This window comes from Leguminivora glycinivorella, chromosome 27 (genome assembly GCF_023078275.1).
Source record: "Leguminivora glycinivorella isolate SPB_JAAS2020 chromosome 27, LegGlyc_1.1, whole genome shotgun sequence".
Lineage (NCBI taxonomy): Eukaryota > Metazoa > Arthropoda > Insecta > Lepidoptera > Tortricidae > Leguminivora > Leguminivora glycinivorella.
Genome location: NC_062997.1, coordinates 3,593,855 through 3,608,128, shown reverse-complemented (window position 1 = coordinate 3,608,128; position 14,274 = coordinate 3,593,855). Strand labels below are relative to the sequence as shown.

Below are 14,274 nucleotides of genomic sequence, written 5' to 3'. Positions count from 1 at the left end.
TTGTTGCAAAAATGTGGAAGTAAAATTACATTTAAAACCAGATGCGATTCCGATATTCACAAAGGCTAGATCCGTGCCGTTTGCAATTCGACCAAAGCTTGAATTAGAATTGAACCGGTTATTAGAGTTAGGTATAATTGAGCCCGCAACCTCTTCTGATTTCGCGAGCCCCATTGTACCCGTATTGAAGCCGGACGGTAGTATTCGGTTATGCGCGGACTATTCGGCAACTCTTAACAAACAGCTGATTATAGAAAAGTATCCCTTGCCACGGATTGACGAGTTATTTTCTAAACTTCACGGTGGTCAGCAATTCACAAAGCTGGATTTATCGGGGGCCTATAACCAAATTAAATTGCACCCCGACTCGCAACCCATGACCTGTATCAATACACACAAAGGGTTATACATGTATAAGCGGCTAATTTTTGGACTGGCGAGTGCTCCGTCTATTTTTCAGCGCACTCTAGAGAAAATACTTTCAGGAATAGATGGCGTTCTCCAATTCCTTGATGACATTTTGATAACGGGCAAAACGAAGGAGGAGCACGTTACAAGATTACGAGAAGTATTTAGGCGCCTTGAAAATGCAGGTCTAGTCCTAAAAAAGAAAAATGTAGTTTTTTTCAGGATTCCGTATCTTACTTAGGTTATATAATTGATAGGCACGGATTACATAAGTCCCCAGAAAAAGTAAAAGCAATCTTGAGTGCAAAACAACCGAGTAATGTCACTGAATTAAAATCGTTTTTAGGGTTGGTGAACTACTACAGGGGATTCATAAAAAACGCATCTGCTATTTTGCATCCATTACATGAGCTTTTACAAAAAAAATGCTAGATGGCAGTGGCTCCAGCAGCAAGAGGACGCATTTGTCGCTATTAAAAATGCGTTGGCGGCAGATAACACGCTCGCGCATTTTAACCCTGATGCACGAATCATTCTGACAGTAGATGCGTCACCCTTCGGTCTTGGGGCGATTTTATCACAGATAGGGGATAATGGAGTTGAGCAACCCGTGTCCTTTATGTCTAGAAGTTTAAACGTCGCGGAAAAAAGGTATAGTCAAATTGAAAAAGAGGCTACTGCAATCGTTTTCGGTATCACAAAATACCACCAATATTTGTATGGCCGAGCAACACCCTTTATTTTGAGAACAGATCATAAGCCCCTTTTATCAATTTTTAATCCCCAAAAAGGGATACCAGAAGTAACTGCTAATAGACTTCAGCGGTATGCCCTGTTCTTGGCCGCGTACAATTACACTATCGAATACGTTAGTAGTGCGCATAACACGGCCGATTTTCTTAGCCGCTCCATGGCAGTGACGTCATCATTGCAACCCGAGCGAAGTGGCCAGGCGGTCGCGCCACCGCCACCAGCAGATCGTGCCTCCTATATGCATTTCGTAGCGGAAACCGGTTCGCCGCCCGTTTCTGTTTGTGATGTGCGCCGTGCTATAGAAACAGACACTGTTTTGTCTCGCGTAGTAGGTTATGTTTTAAACGGATGGCCAAGTAAGATAACAGATAAAGAGATTAAACCTTATTTTGACTGTAGGGTGGAACTTTCGGTAGAAAACGGCTGTTTAATGAGGGGCGCTAAGTTAGTAGTTCCACAGTCCCTTATAAGCCAAGTTATAACGGATTTGCATCGAGGCCATTTAGGGGTAGCTAAAATGAAAGCGGCAGCGCGCGATCGATTCTGGTGGCCCGGGCAAAGCGCGTGCGTGGAGCGCGCGGCCGCCGCGTGCGCAGTGTGCACGCAGCTGCGCCCCGCGCCCCGCCGCGCGCCGCTCACGCCTTGGGAATTCCCACCTGATTTTTTTTATCGAGTTCATCTTGATTTTGCAGGTCCTATTAATAATAGTATGTTTTTAATAGCCGTCGATGCTTATTCCAAATGGGTTGAGGTCTTTGACGTTAGCAACGGCTTCGGCTCGGGAGTTGTCATAGGTTGTTTATGCGAGTTGATGTCTAGGTTTGGATTAATAAACACTATTTGCACGGATAATGGCACATCCTTCACGTCAACAGAATTCGCAGCATTTTGTAAAACTAATGGTATTTCTCATGTCACGATTCCTCCATACAATCCGGCGAGCAACGGCCAGGCTGAAAGCTACGTGAAGATTTTCAAGAAAGCTTTCAAAGCTATTCTTCTTAGTGGTGTCCAAAAAAAGGATTTAAAAATGAAAATACACGAATTTTTATTTCAGTATCGAAATTCTAAACATTCATCCACGAACCGATCACCGGCGGAGGTTTTATTTGGTAGGAACCTGCGATGTAGATTAGACTTAATGAATCCATTACCTCGGGATTCATCCGATGCAGCATTGTATGAAACCGTTCGTAAAAATCAGTGTTCGCAGATGCAGCACTACCGTGGCAGTAAGAACATTGATTTCAAGCCAAATGACGTAGTTATAGTGAAAGTGTACCAGGGACAGAAAGCGTTTTGGTCTAAAGCGTCAGTGAAAAAACAATTAGGAAGATCGACATTTTTAGTTCATTGTGAGCAATCGGACCGTTTAATAAAAAGACATAAAAATCAAATCTACAAGTATAAGGGGGAAGAAGATGCGATAGGGCAACCGCAACCGGAAAACCCTGATGTTGCCCAACAAGGGAAAAAACCCATGGCCTCCGACCACGTGCCAGCTATAGTCATGGAAACTACCCCAACAAGTATTCCACAAGCGTCAGCGGTACCAGCCGTAGCTCCGGTCTCTGTAATACCGCAAGCACCTCTTGCTTCTCCAGTGCCAGCTGGACCTATTGTACCTCCTCTATCAGCGGCCGCGTCGGAACTCGGTAATCAACCCGCTCAGGCAACGATACCAGAGACAACTACTACGACAGATGTAGAGGAATGGCCCGATTGCCAAGAACCACAGGCCCCGGGCACGAGCGAATCTGTCGAGGTCCGCACACCGCCATCATCGACATCGGAGACGGTAATACCCTGCGAACCCGCGGCACAAAGCGCGGCCCCGGGAAAGACCAAACGCACACGGAACCTGGTGGATTATAGACAATTTTTCTAGTTTAAGTTCTTCTAGTTTTGTTTGAAACTATTGGTGGAGGGATGTTAGGTTTAAGATATCGGGTAGATGAGATCTCCCCGCCAGCCGGCTGTGCCCGGCAACTGTCATCGTCAGTCGAAATATACCGATACGTGAACTGGCCGTGTCTCATTTCTCGGCACCCCTTTTCCCTCCAAAATAACAACCAGTAATTCCAAATATAAGTGCAACCTGTAACAAACCAAACATAGTTTAAAGATAGTGCTGTAAATTCAAACTATGTTATAGACAAAGACCTTTACAGGGGACAGCTCAATCACATTTTTTGCCATACGAAATTGAACCTTATTACTGAAACAGAAAGTCGATCGTATTAGACTAGCGAAAACGGTCCACATGAGAGGGCATTGTGTGGGCTTGTGTCCTTCTCGCACGTGTTGCCAGTGTTAATGAGGTTCCCATAGTAGTAGTATTTTTATCTGTATATTACCTGATTTTATAACTTCTTATATTATTTTAGTGTTATATTCAAACTAGGGTTTCGATATATTTCAAAAAATTTGAAAATAATTATAATGTGATTATTTTGATGCCAGTAAATCAAAGATTTGTATAATTAAAAAATACTTTCAATTGGGTGTTAGTAGATTTAGTAGTAACTTTGAAAATTGACTGGTATCCCCAATTTATGACAGTGATGACGTCACTGAATAATGTTGACATTGTCAGCAAGTGCGAGAGGGACACCAGCCCAAACAATTACCTCTCATGTGGACACACTTTTTGACCTAACTAAACAATCTAGTTTAATAATTCTAAATCTATGGTTATAGAATAAACTCAAGCTATAAATTAATTAGTAAAAAAAAATGAATTAGTGTAAAACATCCAGCAATCACAGAAAAATCTGTTCTGTCTGTCTAACCTTTAACATTTTTTGCACCTAACATAAATTTTATGATCTATTATACAAATTAAAATTACCTTTGTAGCTAAATAGATCTCGTCAGGAGCTTCATTTATAAAGTTTTCAATATTTACACCTGTTAGTATTTTCGACTTTTTCGGGACGTAGCCCTCGTTCTTTCTTTTCAAAAAAGCCTTTAGTTTTAAATACTGATCAATATTTACGTTATTTTTCACTTTCAAAGTGCTTTTTAACATGGAATATATGGCCCATAATGAACTGGCTTTGTACTTATCGGCAAGTTCGCCGAAATATGCCAATAGAATTGTTTCTGAAAGTGATGTGGCGTTTTTGTCGGCCCTCCATTTCATAAAGTTCTCATAACTCGCGATGTACTTTTCCTTAGATTTAGCTGGAAATAGATTTTCTTGAAGGATTTGGGCCGCGTTTAATAATTCCGGCGGCGTTGCAACTAGCGGATCTTCAGTAATATCGGATTCCTCCGATGAATCCATAGTTTTTGCTGGCAATCACTTTTTTAAACAAACACACAGTAAATTACTTATATGTATTCAATGCAATGTCTAAAAACATGTAATTAAACCAAACAAGAAAAGAATTTGTTTATGTCCGTGAAAAACGATTGTCAATTTTTTTTCCTAGTACCACAGACAATGCTAGGATCTGCGTTTCGTTCGTGTGACATTAGATGTTCTGGCAGATTGTAAATTATAACGATTTATCGAATGAAATTTAATAAATAAATGCAAAATACACAGAAATAATTCTAAATCATAAATAAAATGCACTTTTTATACTTAGAGCATTTTTATAACTTAATTAGTCAAGTTATGGTGGGGCAACAAAAATCCTTGGCTGATTGAAGTATCCTTAGTCTGAAATAATGTACGGGTGGGTCCGAATTTTAAAACTATATCCATAACTCCCTTGGGAGTTATAATAATTCATAACTCCCTTGGGAATAAAATAGTACTTTGTCCATCAGTACACGTAGATGCAATAAGCCCTTTTAACAGCAAATGTGATGAAATAGTACATTACATCAGAGGCCGGGAAAATGAGGATTTCCGGCCAAGTGGGTATATACGGCCGAGAGAGCGTGCGAGCGAGGCCGGATAGGGATACGAGGCCGGGAATCCGTTTTCACGCCGAGGCATGTATAGTGCTTTTCTCAAACATACAATGAAATAAAAAAAAATTCTCTAAAGGACAATATTTTATTTATTAAGTGACAAAATACAAATAGACATATGAATACTAGTAATTAAACGAATTTCACGTGCAAACGTCAACGATAAAAAGCTTATTCTAAAATTACATTACAATACATTGTTTGTGAACGATACGCTAGGATCCATTTTGGAACCAAATTGGAATACACTCAAACGTCAAGTGTGACAAGTATCCAGGTCACACAAAAATAAAATAAAAAGTGACATGACAGTACTGACAGCTTACTTAAAAAAGTTACTTTGCAGGCCTAGGCCTAAAAAATAATATGAAATCCCTTTACAGTCCTCCCGAGTCGTTGCGCTCAAAAAGCGATACTTTCCAGCCCATTTTAAGGAACGTAAAGACAATATTTCATTGCATGTTTGAGAAAATGCGTTTATCACTGCTTCCAGTAGTTCCACAGGTGGTAAATCATCATTATTACTAGATTCACCTACTTTTATCAATTTTAAAGCAGTTAATTTGACTTTATTCAAGGTCAAATTACTTTACCCACTAGTGGATAAAATGCCTTTTTACCCGCTGGTATCAAAGGACAAAACACGTGTTTCCGAGCTAGTGAGGGGAAAATATATGTAATATCGCTCGCAGACGTTTCTGCATGATAAAAAACAAATTTACATTAATTTTGTTATGGTTGCAGGCCACAAGCTGTTGGTAGCCAACGAAGATTCCAGCTCCATAAACACGCCGGCAGTCGCCGCCGCCTATTCCGTACGAAAATATGTCTCACAGGTAATATTAATAATAATAAACTATCTACTCGTACACTTTATAAATATAATATATATCGACTTGCGCTGCACTAGGTCGTTCCCTTTGTATTAAGTTTGTAAGGTTCTGACGGAAGATCAGCGCTGCGGCTTCCGTAGCATGTATGCTGAGTCAGCGCCTATTCTATACCACAACAACTAACATTCCACAACCAATACTTCAGTTAAAATAATAAGTGTGGCAATTATTGTATAATGTTATGTTAAGTCTTTTTAGTATTTCGTCTTTCTTTATTTTGTTTTGTGTTGCAAAGCATGTAAGTTTGTGGTTGAATAAAGAATTTATCTATCTATCTAAACGTTTCGAGTAAGGTACAGCGGGACAATTTCGACTAGGGGACAAATGCAACTGATCCATTTTTTTTCTATGTTTTAAAATGTTTGCATTATTAATTAGAGTGTCCAATGGTTATATATGAAATGCGTGTTCAGTGCATACATGTGCAACTCAACTTAATAGTGTAATAATGGATCAGTTGCAATTGCCCCCAGTCGAGATTTTTGCCCCACTGTACTTTAACGAAATGACGGTCTCAAATTAATTGATTAGCGGAGGTACTACCTAAGTGATACCTAAGTGATGATCCCTACAAAAGTGATATTATATATTCGAATACAAATTTATTTTAAAATTATATCTTTTTACAGGCGAGGGACGAAATCAGTTTCGAAGTTGGAGATATGATCTCAATTATTGACATGCCCGGTAAGTGTAATATTTATTTCTTGATCTGTACTTCACATAATAGTATATTGTGCAACAAGGGAGGTAAGGGGGATTTTGTCAACGAGTGTTAATAACTCGCGACAGCCGCAGGCTGGAGAGAGTTATAGACACGAGTTTACAAAATCCTTACCTCCTGAGTTACACACAATATTTTTCATCACATTTGAGAGGAAAACACAGAGAAAAAAAATCATAAGGCAAAACCTTCAATGAATGGCGGTGTTGTTCTGCCCGTTGCTATGGCAAAGCTCTATTTGATTTTTTATTTTTTCAGTTAACTAAAGTGTAATGAAATATTATAGTTGACCAAGTGTCAAAGACTATCCAACACTTAAAAGTCGGCACATATAGTTTAGTCTGTGGTGTCCTAATTGACAGATTATAGTCGACGAGTAGAAAAAATTAATGAAATTCGTGTTCAGGCCCTCAAGAATCCACTTGGTGGCGCGGCAAACGCGGGTTCCGAGTGGGGTTCTTCCCGCATCACTGCGTGGCTGTCATCGGGGATAAAGTGCCTCGCCACATGACGCAGCCGCCTCCTATAGTCGGGTAAGTGTTGTCATCAAAAACAATCCTGATTTATTAACCACCGACGCAAAAACGATGGGTTGTTATAAGTTTGACGTGTCTGTCTGTCTGTCTGTGTGTGTGTCTGTGGCATCGTAGCTCCCGAACGGATGAACCAATTTAGATTTAGTTATTTTGGTTTGAAAGCTGAGTTAGTCGGGAGTGTTCTTAAACATGTTTCATGAAAATCGGTCTACTATGTCGCGGTCGGGGGCTTTTTCAAAATTTTAATTTTGTGGTTAGGTTATAACATATTTTTTCTACTCCCGAACTGTTATTCGTCATTTACAGGGTCGTGCGTAGATCTTTAAAACCCTACATAAAAGTCTGTTCCTAAAGCCAACGTCCGCCGGCTTTCAGCGCATGCGCGCAGTATCGAAAAAACTGAAAACGCATTGTTTGGCTTTGTAACCATGGCAACGCATTGTTATAACGATACTGCGCGCGTGCTGAGCTGACAGTGCAAACCTTTGCGTCAAAATAAAGGAAACAGTATGAATTTCACGAAAGTTATTCAAGAAAACTATTAAAAACTAAGTGCATAGTCGTAGAAAAAGTATTGTATGCAACGGTGTTTAACTGAGTCAAAAAATACTCGTGGCGTCTTAATAACAATTTTCGGCTTCGCCTCAAATTGTTACCCACGCCACTCGTCTTTTTTGACCCCCTTTAAACGCCTGTTGCATAAAATACTATTTTACGATTTAACACTGTATTGTGCATCTTTATTAAAATAACCTATATTTTAATAAAGATGCACAATACAGTGTTAAATCGTAAAAAATATGTTATAACCTAACCACAAAATTAAAATTTTGAAAAAGCCCCCGACCGCGACATAGTAGACCGATTTTCATGAAACATGGCTAAGAATACTCCCGACTAACTCAGCTTTCAAACTAAATCTAAATCGATTCATCCGTTCGGGAGCTACGATACCACAGACAGACACACACACAGACAGACAGAGACACACACACACACACACACACACACACACACACACACACACACACACACACACACACACACACAGACAGACAGACAGACAGACACGTCAAACTTATAACATCCCGTCGTTTTTGCGTCGGGGGTTAACAATACCAAAATGCTTTACAGCACTCTACTAAGTTCTACCTAATTAGTGTTAATGTTGATCCATAATTCATCCACATATTTTCCTACCACCACACACCTACCTACTTTTGCGAACCAGAGACATAATGTCGACCGGTCTGACTCAGTCGGTAGTGACCCTGCCTGCTAAGCCGCGGTCCTGGGTTCGGATCCCGGTAAGGGCATTTATTTGTCTGATGAGATACTTGTTCCTGAGTCATGGATGTTTTCTATGTATTTATCTATTTAAGTATGTATATCGTCGCTTAGCACCCAGAGTACAAGCTTTGCTTAGTTTGGGGCTAAGTTGATCTGTGTAAGGTAAAGGTGTCCCCCACATTTGTTTATTATTTAACTAGCGACCCGCCCCGGCTTTGCACGGGTACTATACCTACATGTAAACCTTCCTCTACAATCACTCTATCTATTAAAAAAAACCGCATCAAAATCCGTTGCGTAGTTTTAAAGATTTAAGCATACATAGGGACAGAGAAAGCGACTTTGTTTTATACTATGTAGTGATGATGTAGTCCACTCTCTACGTTCATTTACAATAGCTTTCAAACAATATCAATATTTTTCTTTCCTAACATAGCTTTTATTTCCACAGTTCCGTAGCAGTGGCCCCAATAAAGCCAGTCCTGCGCAAACACGGGAAACTCATCTCGCTGTTCCGGAGCTTCATACTGTCCCGGCCTTCGAGACGGCGGCTCAAGCAGCAAGGCATCCTGAGGGAGCGAGTCTTTGGCTGCGACCTCGGGGAGCATTTACTCAATTTCGAACATGATGGTAACTCTTACCAAAGACTTATATAACTACGTATAGACCAATAAAGTCTAAGGAAAAAACGTACCTACCTCAAAACCACACAGAAAACGGTACGGTGAGCTAGATGGCGATACACCTTTGGGGTACGCTCGGCTAGATGGCGCTAATATTAATGTTTGACATTTTAACACATATCAAGCTAAGAATATGGACCAAATTGTCAAAACGGAGGTACAAAAGTTTAAAGCATGTGTCGAGAGATGGCAGTCTATGCACTGTGATTACACGTTTTACTTTGACAGTGATTCTCTATAATACTCGATCCTCTTTGGTCTTACTTAGGCATTTACTAGTGGGTTTGTGAGCTGTAAACCTTGACAAAAAAAATCTTATAAATATATGCATAGAGATCCGAGAAAAAAATACGAGAGTATCTCTGTTGGTATTTTGGTGATTTAGGCGATTAAGGGCCACTTGCACCAACGAAAATGGAGGGTTAACCCACCATTTTATTAACCCCCGACGCAAAAACGACGGGATGTTATAAAGTTGGACGTGTCCGTCTGTTTGTCTGTCTGTGTGTGTGTGTCTGTGTGTGTGTCTGTCTGTGGCATCGTAGCTCCCGAACGGATGAACCGATTTGGATTTAGTTTGTTTTTGTCTGAAAGCTGAGTAACGGCTCAGCCACGACATTGGTCTAAGCGCGGCAGCGGCGAGCGGCAGCCATACGTGCGAATGAAAAGTCCCATCGCTGTGTCTCGTTCCAATGTATGGAAGCCGCTCACCGCTGTCGCGCTTAGACCAATGTCGTGGCTGAGCCGTAAGTGGGGAGTGTTCTTAGCCATATTTCATGAAAATCGGTCTTTTATGTCGCGGTTGGAGGCTTTTTTCAAAATTTTAATTTTGTGGTTAGGTTATTACGAAAGCGATTGCCATCTGACCTTCCAACCATGGGGATTCACAAATATATTCTCAATTTTCAACAAATTGACAATTTATTTGACGTTCATATCCGCTCCTAAAATAGCTTATATTTTAGATAAGAATATAATATGTTTAAGTTAGGGCACTCGAGGTCTATTAACACATCATGTATTTTTACATTATTGTTTGTATGACTGTTTGTTGCCTAAATAAATTAAAAAAAATGCGCATTGTAATATGCCTACTTGAAAAATAGTACATTACATCAGAGGCCGGGAAAATCCGTTTTCACGCCGAGGCATGTATAGTGCTTTTCTCAAACATACAATGAAATTAAAAAAAAATGCTCTAAAGGACAATATTTTATAAAAAAAAGTTACTTTGCAGGCCTAGGCCTGAAAAATAATATGAAATCCCTTTACAGTCCTCTCGAGTTGTCGCGCCCAAAAAGCGATACTTCCCAGCCCATTTTAAGGAACGTAAAGACAATATTTCATTGCATGTTTGAGAAAATAATATTTCATTTGTCCACAGTGCCCTTAGTGCTAGTCGAGTGCGCCAAGGCGATAGAAGCCCGCGGTGCCGTGGACGGCATCTACCGCCTGTCCGGGGGCTCCGGCCTCACGCAGCGCCTCCGCGCGGCCTTCGACAGCGGCGAGGCGCCCGAACTGCCGCAGGACCCACACGCCACTGCTTCCCTGCTTAAGATGTACTTCAGGTCAGTCTGAAACAGTAGGTTACCATATATCTGATGTCAAGTTTAGTCCTAGTATAGTATACTAGGGCTACAGAGGCATCTACCGTTTGTCCGGGGGCTCCGGGCTCACGCAGCGCCTCCGCGCGGCCTTCGACAGCGGCGAGGCGCCCGAACTGCCGCAGGACCCACACGCCACTGCTTCCCTGCTTAAGATGTACTTCAGGTCAGTCTGAAACAGTAGGTTACCATATATCTGATGTCAAGTTTAGTCCTAGTATAGTATACTAGGGCTACAGAGGCATCTACCGTTTGTCCGGGGGCTCCGGGCTCACGCAGCGCCTCCGCGCGGCCTTCGACAGCGGCGAGGCGCCCGAACTGCCGCAGGACCCGCACGCCACTGCTTCCCTGCTTAAGATGTACTTCAGGTCAGTCTGAAACAGTAGGTTACCATATATCTGATGTCAAGTTTAGTCCTAGTATAGTATACTAGGGCTACAGAGGCATCTACCGTTTGTCCGGGGGCTCCGGCCTCACGCAGCGCCTCCGCGCGGCCTTCGACAGCGGCGAGGCGCCCGAACTGCCGCAGGACCCGCACGCCACTGCTTCCCTGCTTAAGATGTACTTCAGGTCAGTCTGAAACAGTAGGTTACCATATATCTGATGTCAAGTTTAGTCCTAGTATAGTATACTAGGGCTACAGAGGCATCTACCGTTTGTCCGGGGGCTCCGGGCTCACGCAGCGCCTCCGCGCGGCCTTCGACAGCGGCGAGGCGCCCGAACTGCCGCAGGACCCGCACGCCACTGCTTCCCTGCTTAAGATGTACTTCAGGTCAGTCTGAAACAGTAGGTTACCATATATCTGATGTCAAGTTTAGTCCTAGTATAGTATACTAGGGCTACAGAGGCATCTACCGTTTGTCCGGGGGCTCCGGGCTCACGCAGCGCCTCCGCGCGGCCTTCGACAGCGGCGAGGCGCCCGAACTGCCGCAGGACCCGCACGCCACTGCTTCCCTGCTTAAGATGTACTTCAGGTCAGTCTGAAACAGTAGGTTACCATATATCTGATGTCAAGTTTAGTCCTAGTATAGTATACTAGGGCTACAGAGGCATCTACCGTTTGTCCGGGGGCTCCGGGCTCACGCAGCGCCTCCGCGCGGCCTTCGACAGCGGCGAGGCGCCCGAACTGCCGCAGGACCCGCACGCCACTGCTTCCCTGCTGAAGATGTACTTCAGGTCAGTCTGAAACAGTAGGTTACCATATATCTGATGTCAAGTTTAGTCCTAGTATAGTATACTAGGGCTACAGAGGCATCTACCGTTTGTCCGGGGGCTCCGGGCTCACGCAGCGCCTCCGCGCGGCCTTCGACAGCGGCGAGGCGCCCGAACTGCCGCAGGACCCGCACGCCACTGCTTCCCTGCTTAAGATGTACTTCAGGTCAGTCTGAAACAGTAGGTTACCATATATCTGATGTCAAGTTTAGTCCTAGTATAGTATACTAGGGCTACAGAGGCATCTACCGTTTGTCCGGGGGCTCCGGGCTCACGCAGCGCCTCCGCGCGGCCTTCGACAGCGGCGAGGCGCCCGAACTGCCGCAGGACCCGCACGCCACTGCTTCCCTGCTGAAGATGTACTTCAGGTCAGTCTGAAACAGTAGGTTACCATATATCTGATGTCAAGTTTAGTCCTAGTATAGTATACTAGGGCTACAGAGGCATCTACCGTTTGTCCGGGGGCTCCGGGCTCACGCAGCGCCTCCGCGCGGCCTTCGACAGCGGCGAGGCGCCCGAACTGCCGCAGGACCCGCACGCCACTGCTTCCCTGCTGAAGATGTACTTCAGGTCAGTCTGAAACAGTAGGTTACCATATATCTGATGTCAAGTTTAGTCCTAGTATAGTATACTAGGGCTACAGAGGCATCTACCGTTTGTCCGGGGGCTCCGGGCTCATGCAGCGCCTCCGCGCGGCCTTCGACAGCGGCGAGGCGCCCGAACTGCCGCAGGACCCGCACGCCACTGCTTCCCTGCTTAAGATGTACTTCAGGTCAGTCTGAAACAGTAGGTTACCATATATCTGATGTCAAGTTTAGTCCTAGTATAGTATACTAGGGCTACAGAGGCATCTACCGTTTGTCCGGGGGCTCCGGGCTCACGCAGCGCCTCCGCGCGGCCTTCGACAGCGGCGAGGCGCCCGAACTGCCGCAGGACCCGCACGCCACTGCTTCCCTGCTTAAGATGTACTTCAGGTCAGTCTGAAACAGTAGGTTACCATATATCTGATGTCAAGTTTAGTCCTAGTATAGTATACTAGGGCTACAGAGGCATCTACCGTTTGTCCGGGGGCTCCGGGCTCACGCAGCGCCTCCGCGCGGCCTTCGACAGCGGCGAGGCGCCCGAACTGCCGCAGGACCCGCACGCCACTGCTTCCCTGCTTAAGATGTACTTCAGGTCAGTCTGAAACAGTAGGTTACCATATATCTGATGTCAAGTTTAGTCCTAGTATAGTATACTAGGGCTACAGAGGCATCTACCGTTTGTCCGGGGGCTCCGGGCTCACGCAGCGCCTCCGCGCGGCCTTCGACAGCGGCGAGGCGCCCGAACTGCCGCAGGACCCGCACGCCACTGCTTCCCTGCTTAAGATGTACTTCAGGTCAGTCTGAAACAGTAGGTTACCATATATCTGATGTCAAGTTTAGTCCTAGTATAGTATACTAGGGCTACAGAGGCATCTACCGTTTGTCCGGGGGCTCCGGGCTCACGCAGCGCCTCCGCGCGGCCTTCGACAGCGGCGAGGCGCCCGAACTGCCGCAGGACCCGCACGCCACTGCTTCCCTGCTGAAGATGTACTTCAGGTCAGTCTGAAACAGTAGGTTACCATATATCTGATGTCAAGTTTAGTCCTAGTATAGTATACTAGGGCTACAGAGGCATCTACCGTTTGTCCGGGGGCTCCGGGCTCACGCAGCGCCTCCGCGCGGCCTTCGACAGCGGCGAGGCGCCCGAACTGCCGCAGGACCCGCACGCCACTGCTTCCCTGCTGAAGATGTACTTCAGGTCAGTCTGAAACAGTAGGTTACCATATATCTGATGTCAAGTTTAGTCCTAGTATAGTATACTAGGGCTACAGAGGCATCTACCGTTTGTCCGGGGGCTCCGGGCTCATGCAGCGCCTCCGCGCGGCCTTCGACAGCGGCGAGGCGCCCGAACTGCCGCAGGACCCACACGCCACTGCTTCCCTGCTTAAGATGTACTTCAGGTCAGTCTGAAACAGTAGGTTACCATATATCTGATGTCAAGTTTAGTCCTAGTATAGTATACTAGGGCTACAGAGGCATCTACCGTTTGTCCGGGGGCTCCGGGCTCACGCAGCGCCTCCGCGCGGCCTTCGACAGCGGCGAGGCGCCCGAACTGCCGCAGGACCCGCACGCCACTGCTTCCCTGCTGAAGATGTACTTCAGGTCAGTCTGAAACAGTAGGTTACCATATATCTGATGTCAAGTTTAGTCCTAGTATAGT

At 44.6% G+C, this 14,274-nt stretch overlaps 1 protein-coding gene across 1 annotated transcript in view; it reads left to right on the top strand.

The window, feature by feature from the left end:
- The window catches only part of LOC125240238 (GTPase-activating protein CdGAPr), a 70,729-nt gene that overhangs the window by 27,150 nt on the left and 29,305 nt on the right, over positions 1-14,274 (top strand). Inside the window, exons 8-12 of the mRNA XM_048148068.1 lie at positions 5,833-5,924; positions 6,611-6,668; positions 7,112-7,238; positions 8,983-9,161; positions 10,599-10,782. Coding sequence (XP_048004025.1) covers positions 5,833-5,924; positions 6,611-6,668; positions 7,112-7,238; positions 8,983-9,161; positions 10,599-10,782 — 640 coding nt within the window. The remainder of the gene's footprint in view (positions 1-5,832; positions 5,925-6,610; positions 6,669-7,111; positions 7,239-8,982; positions 9,162-10,598; positions 10,783-14,274) is intronic.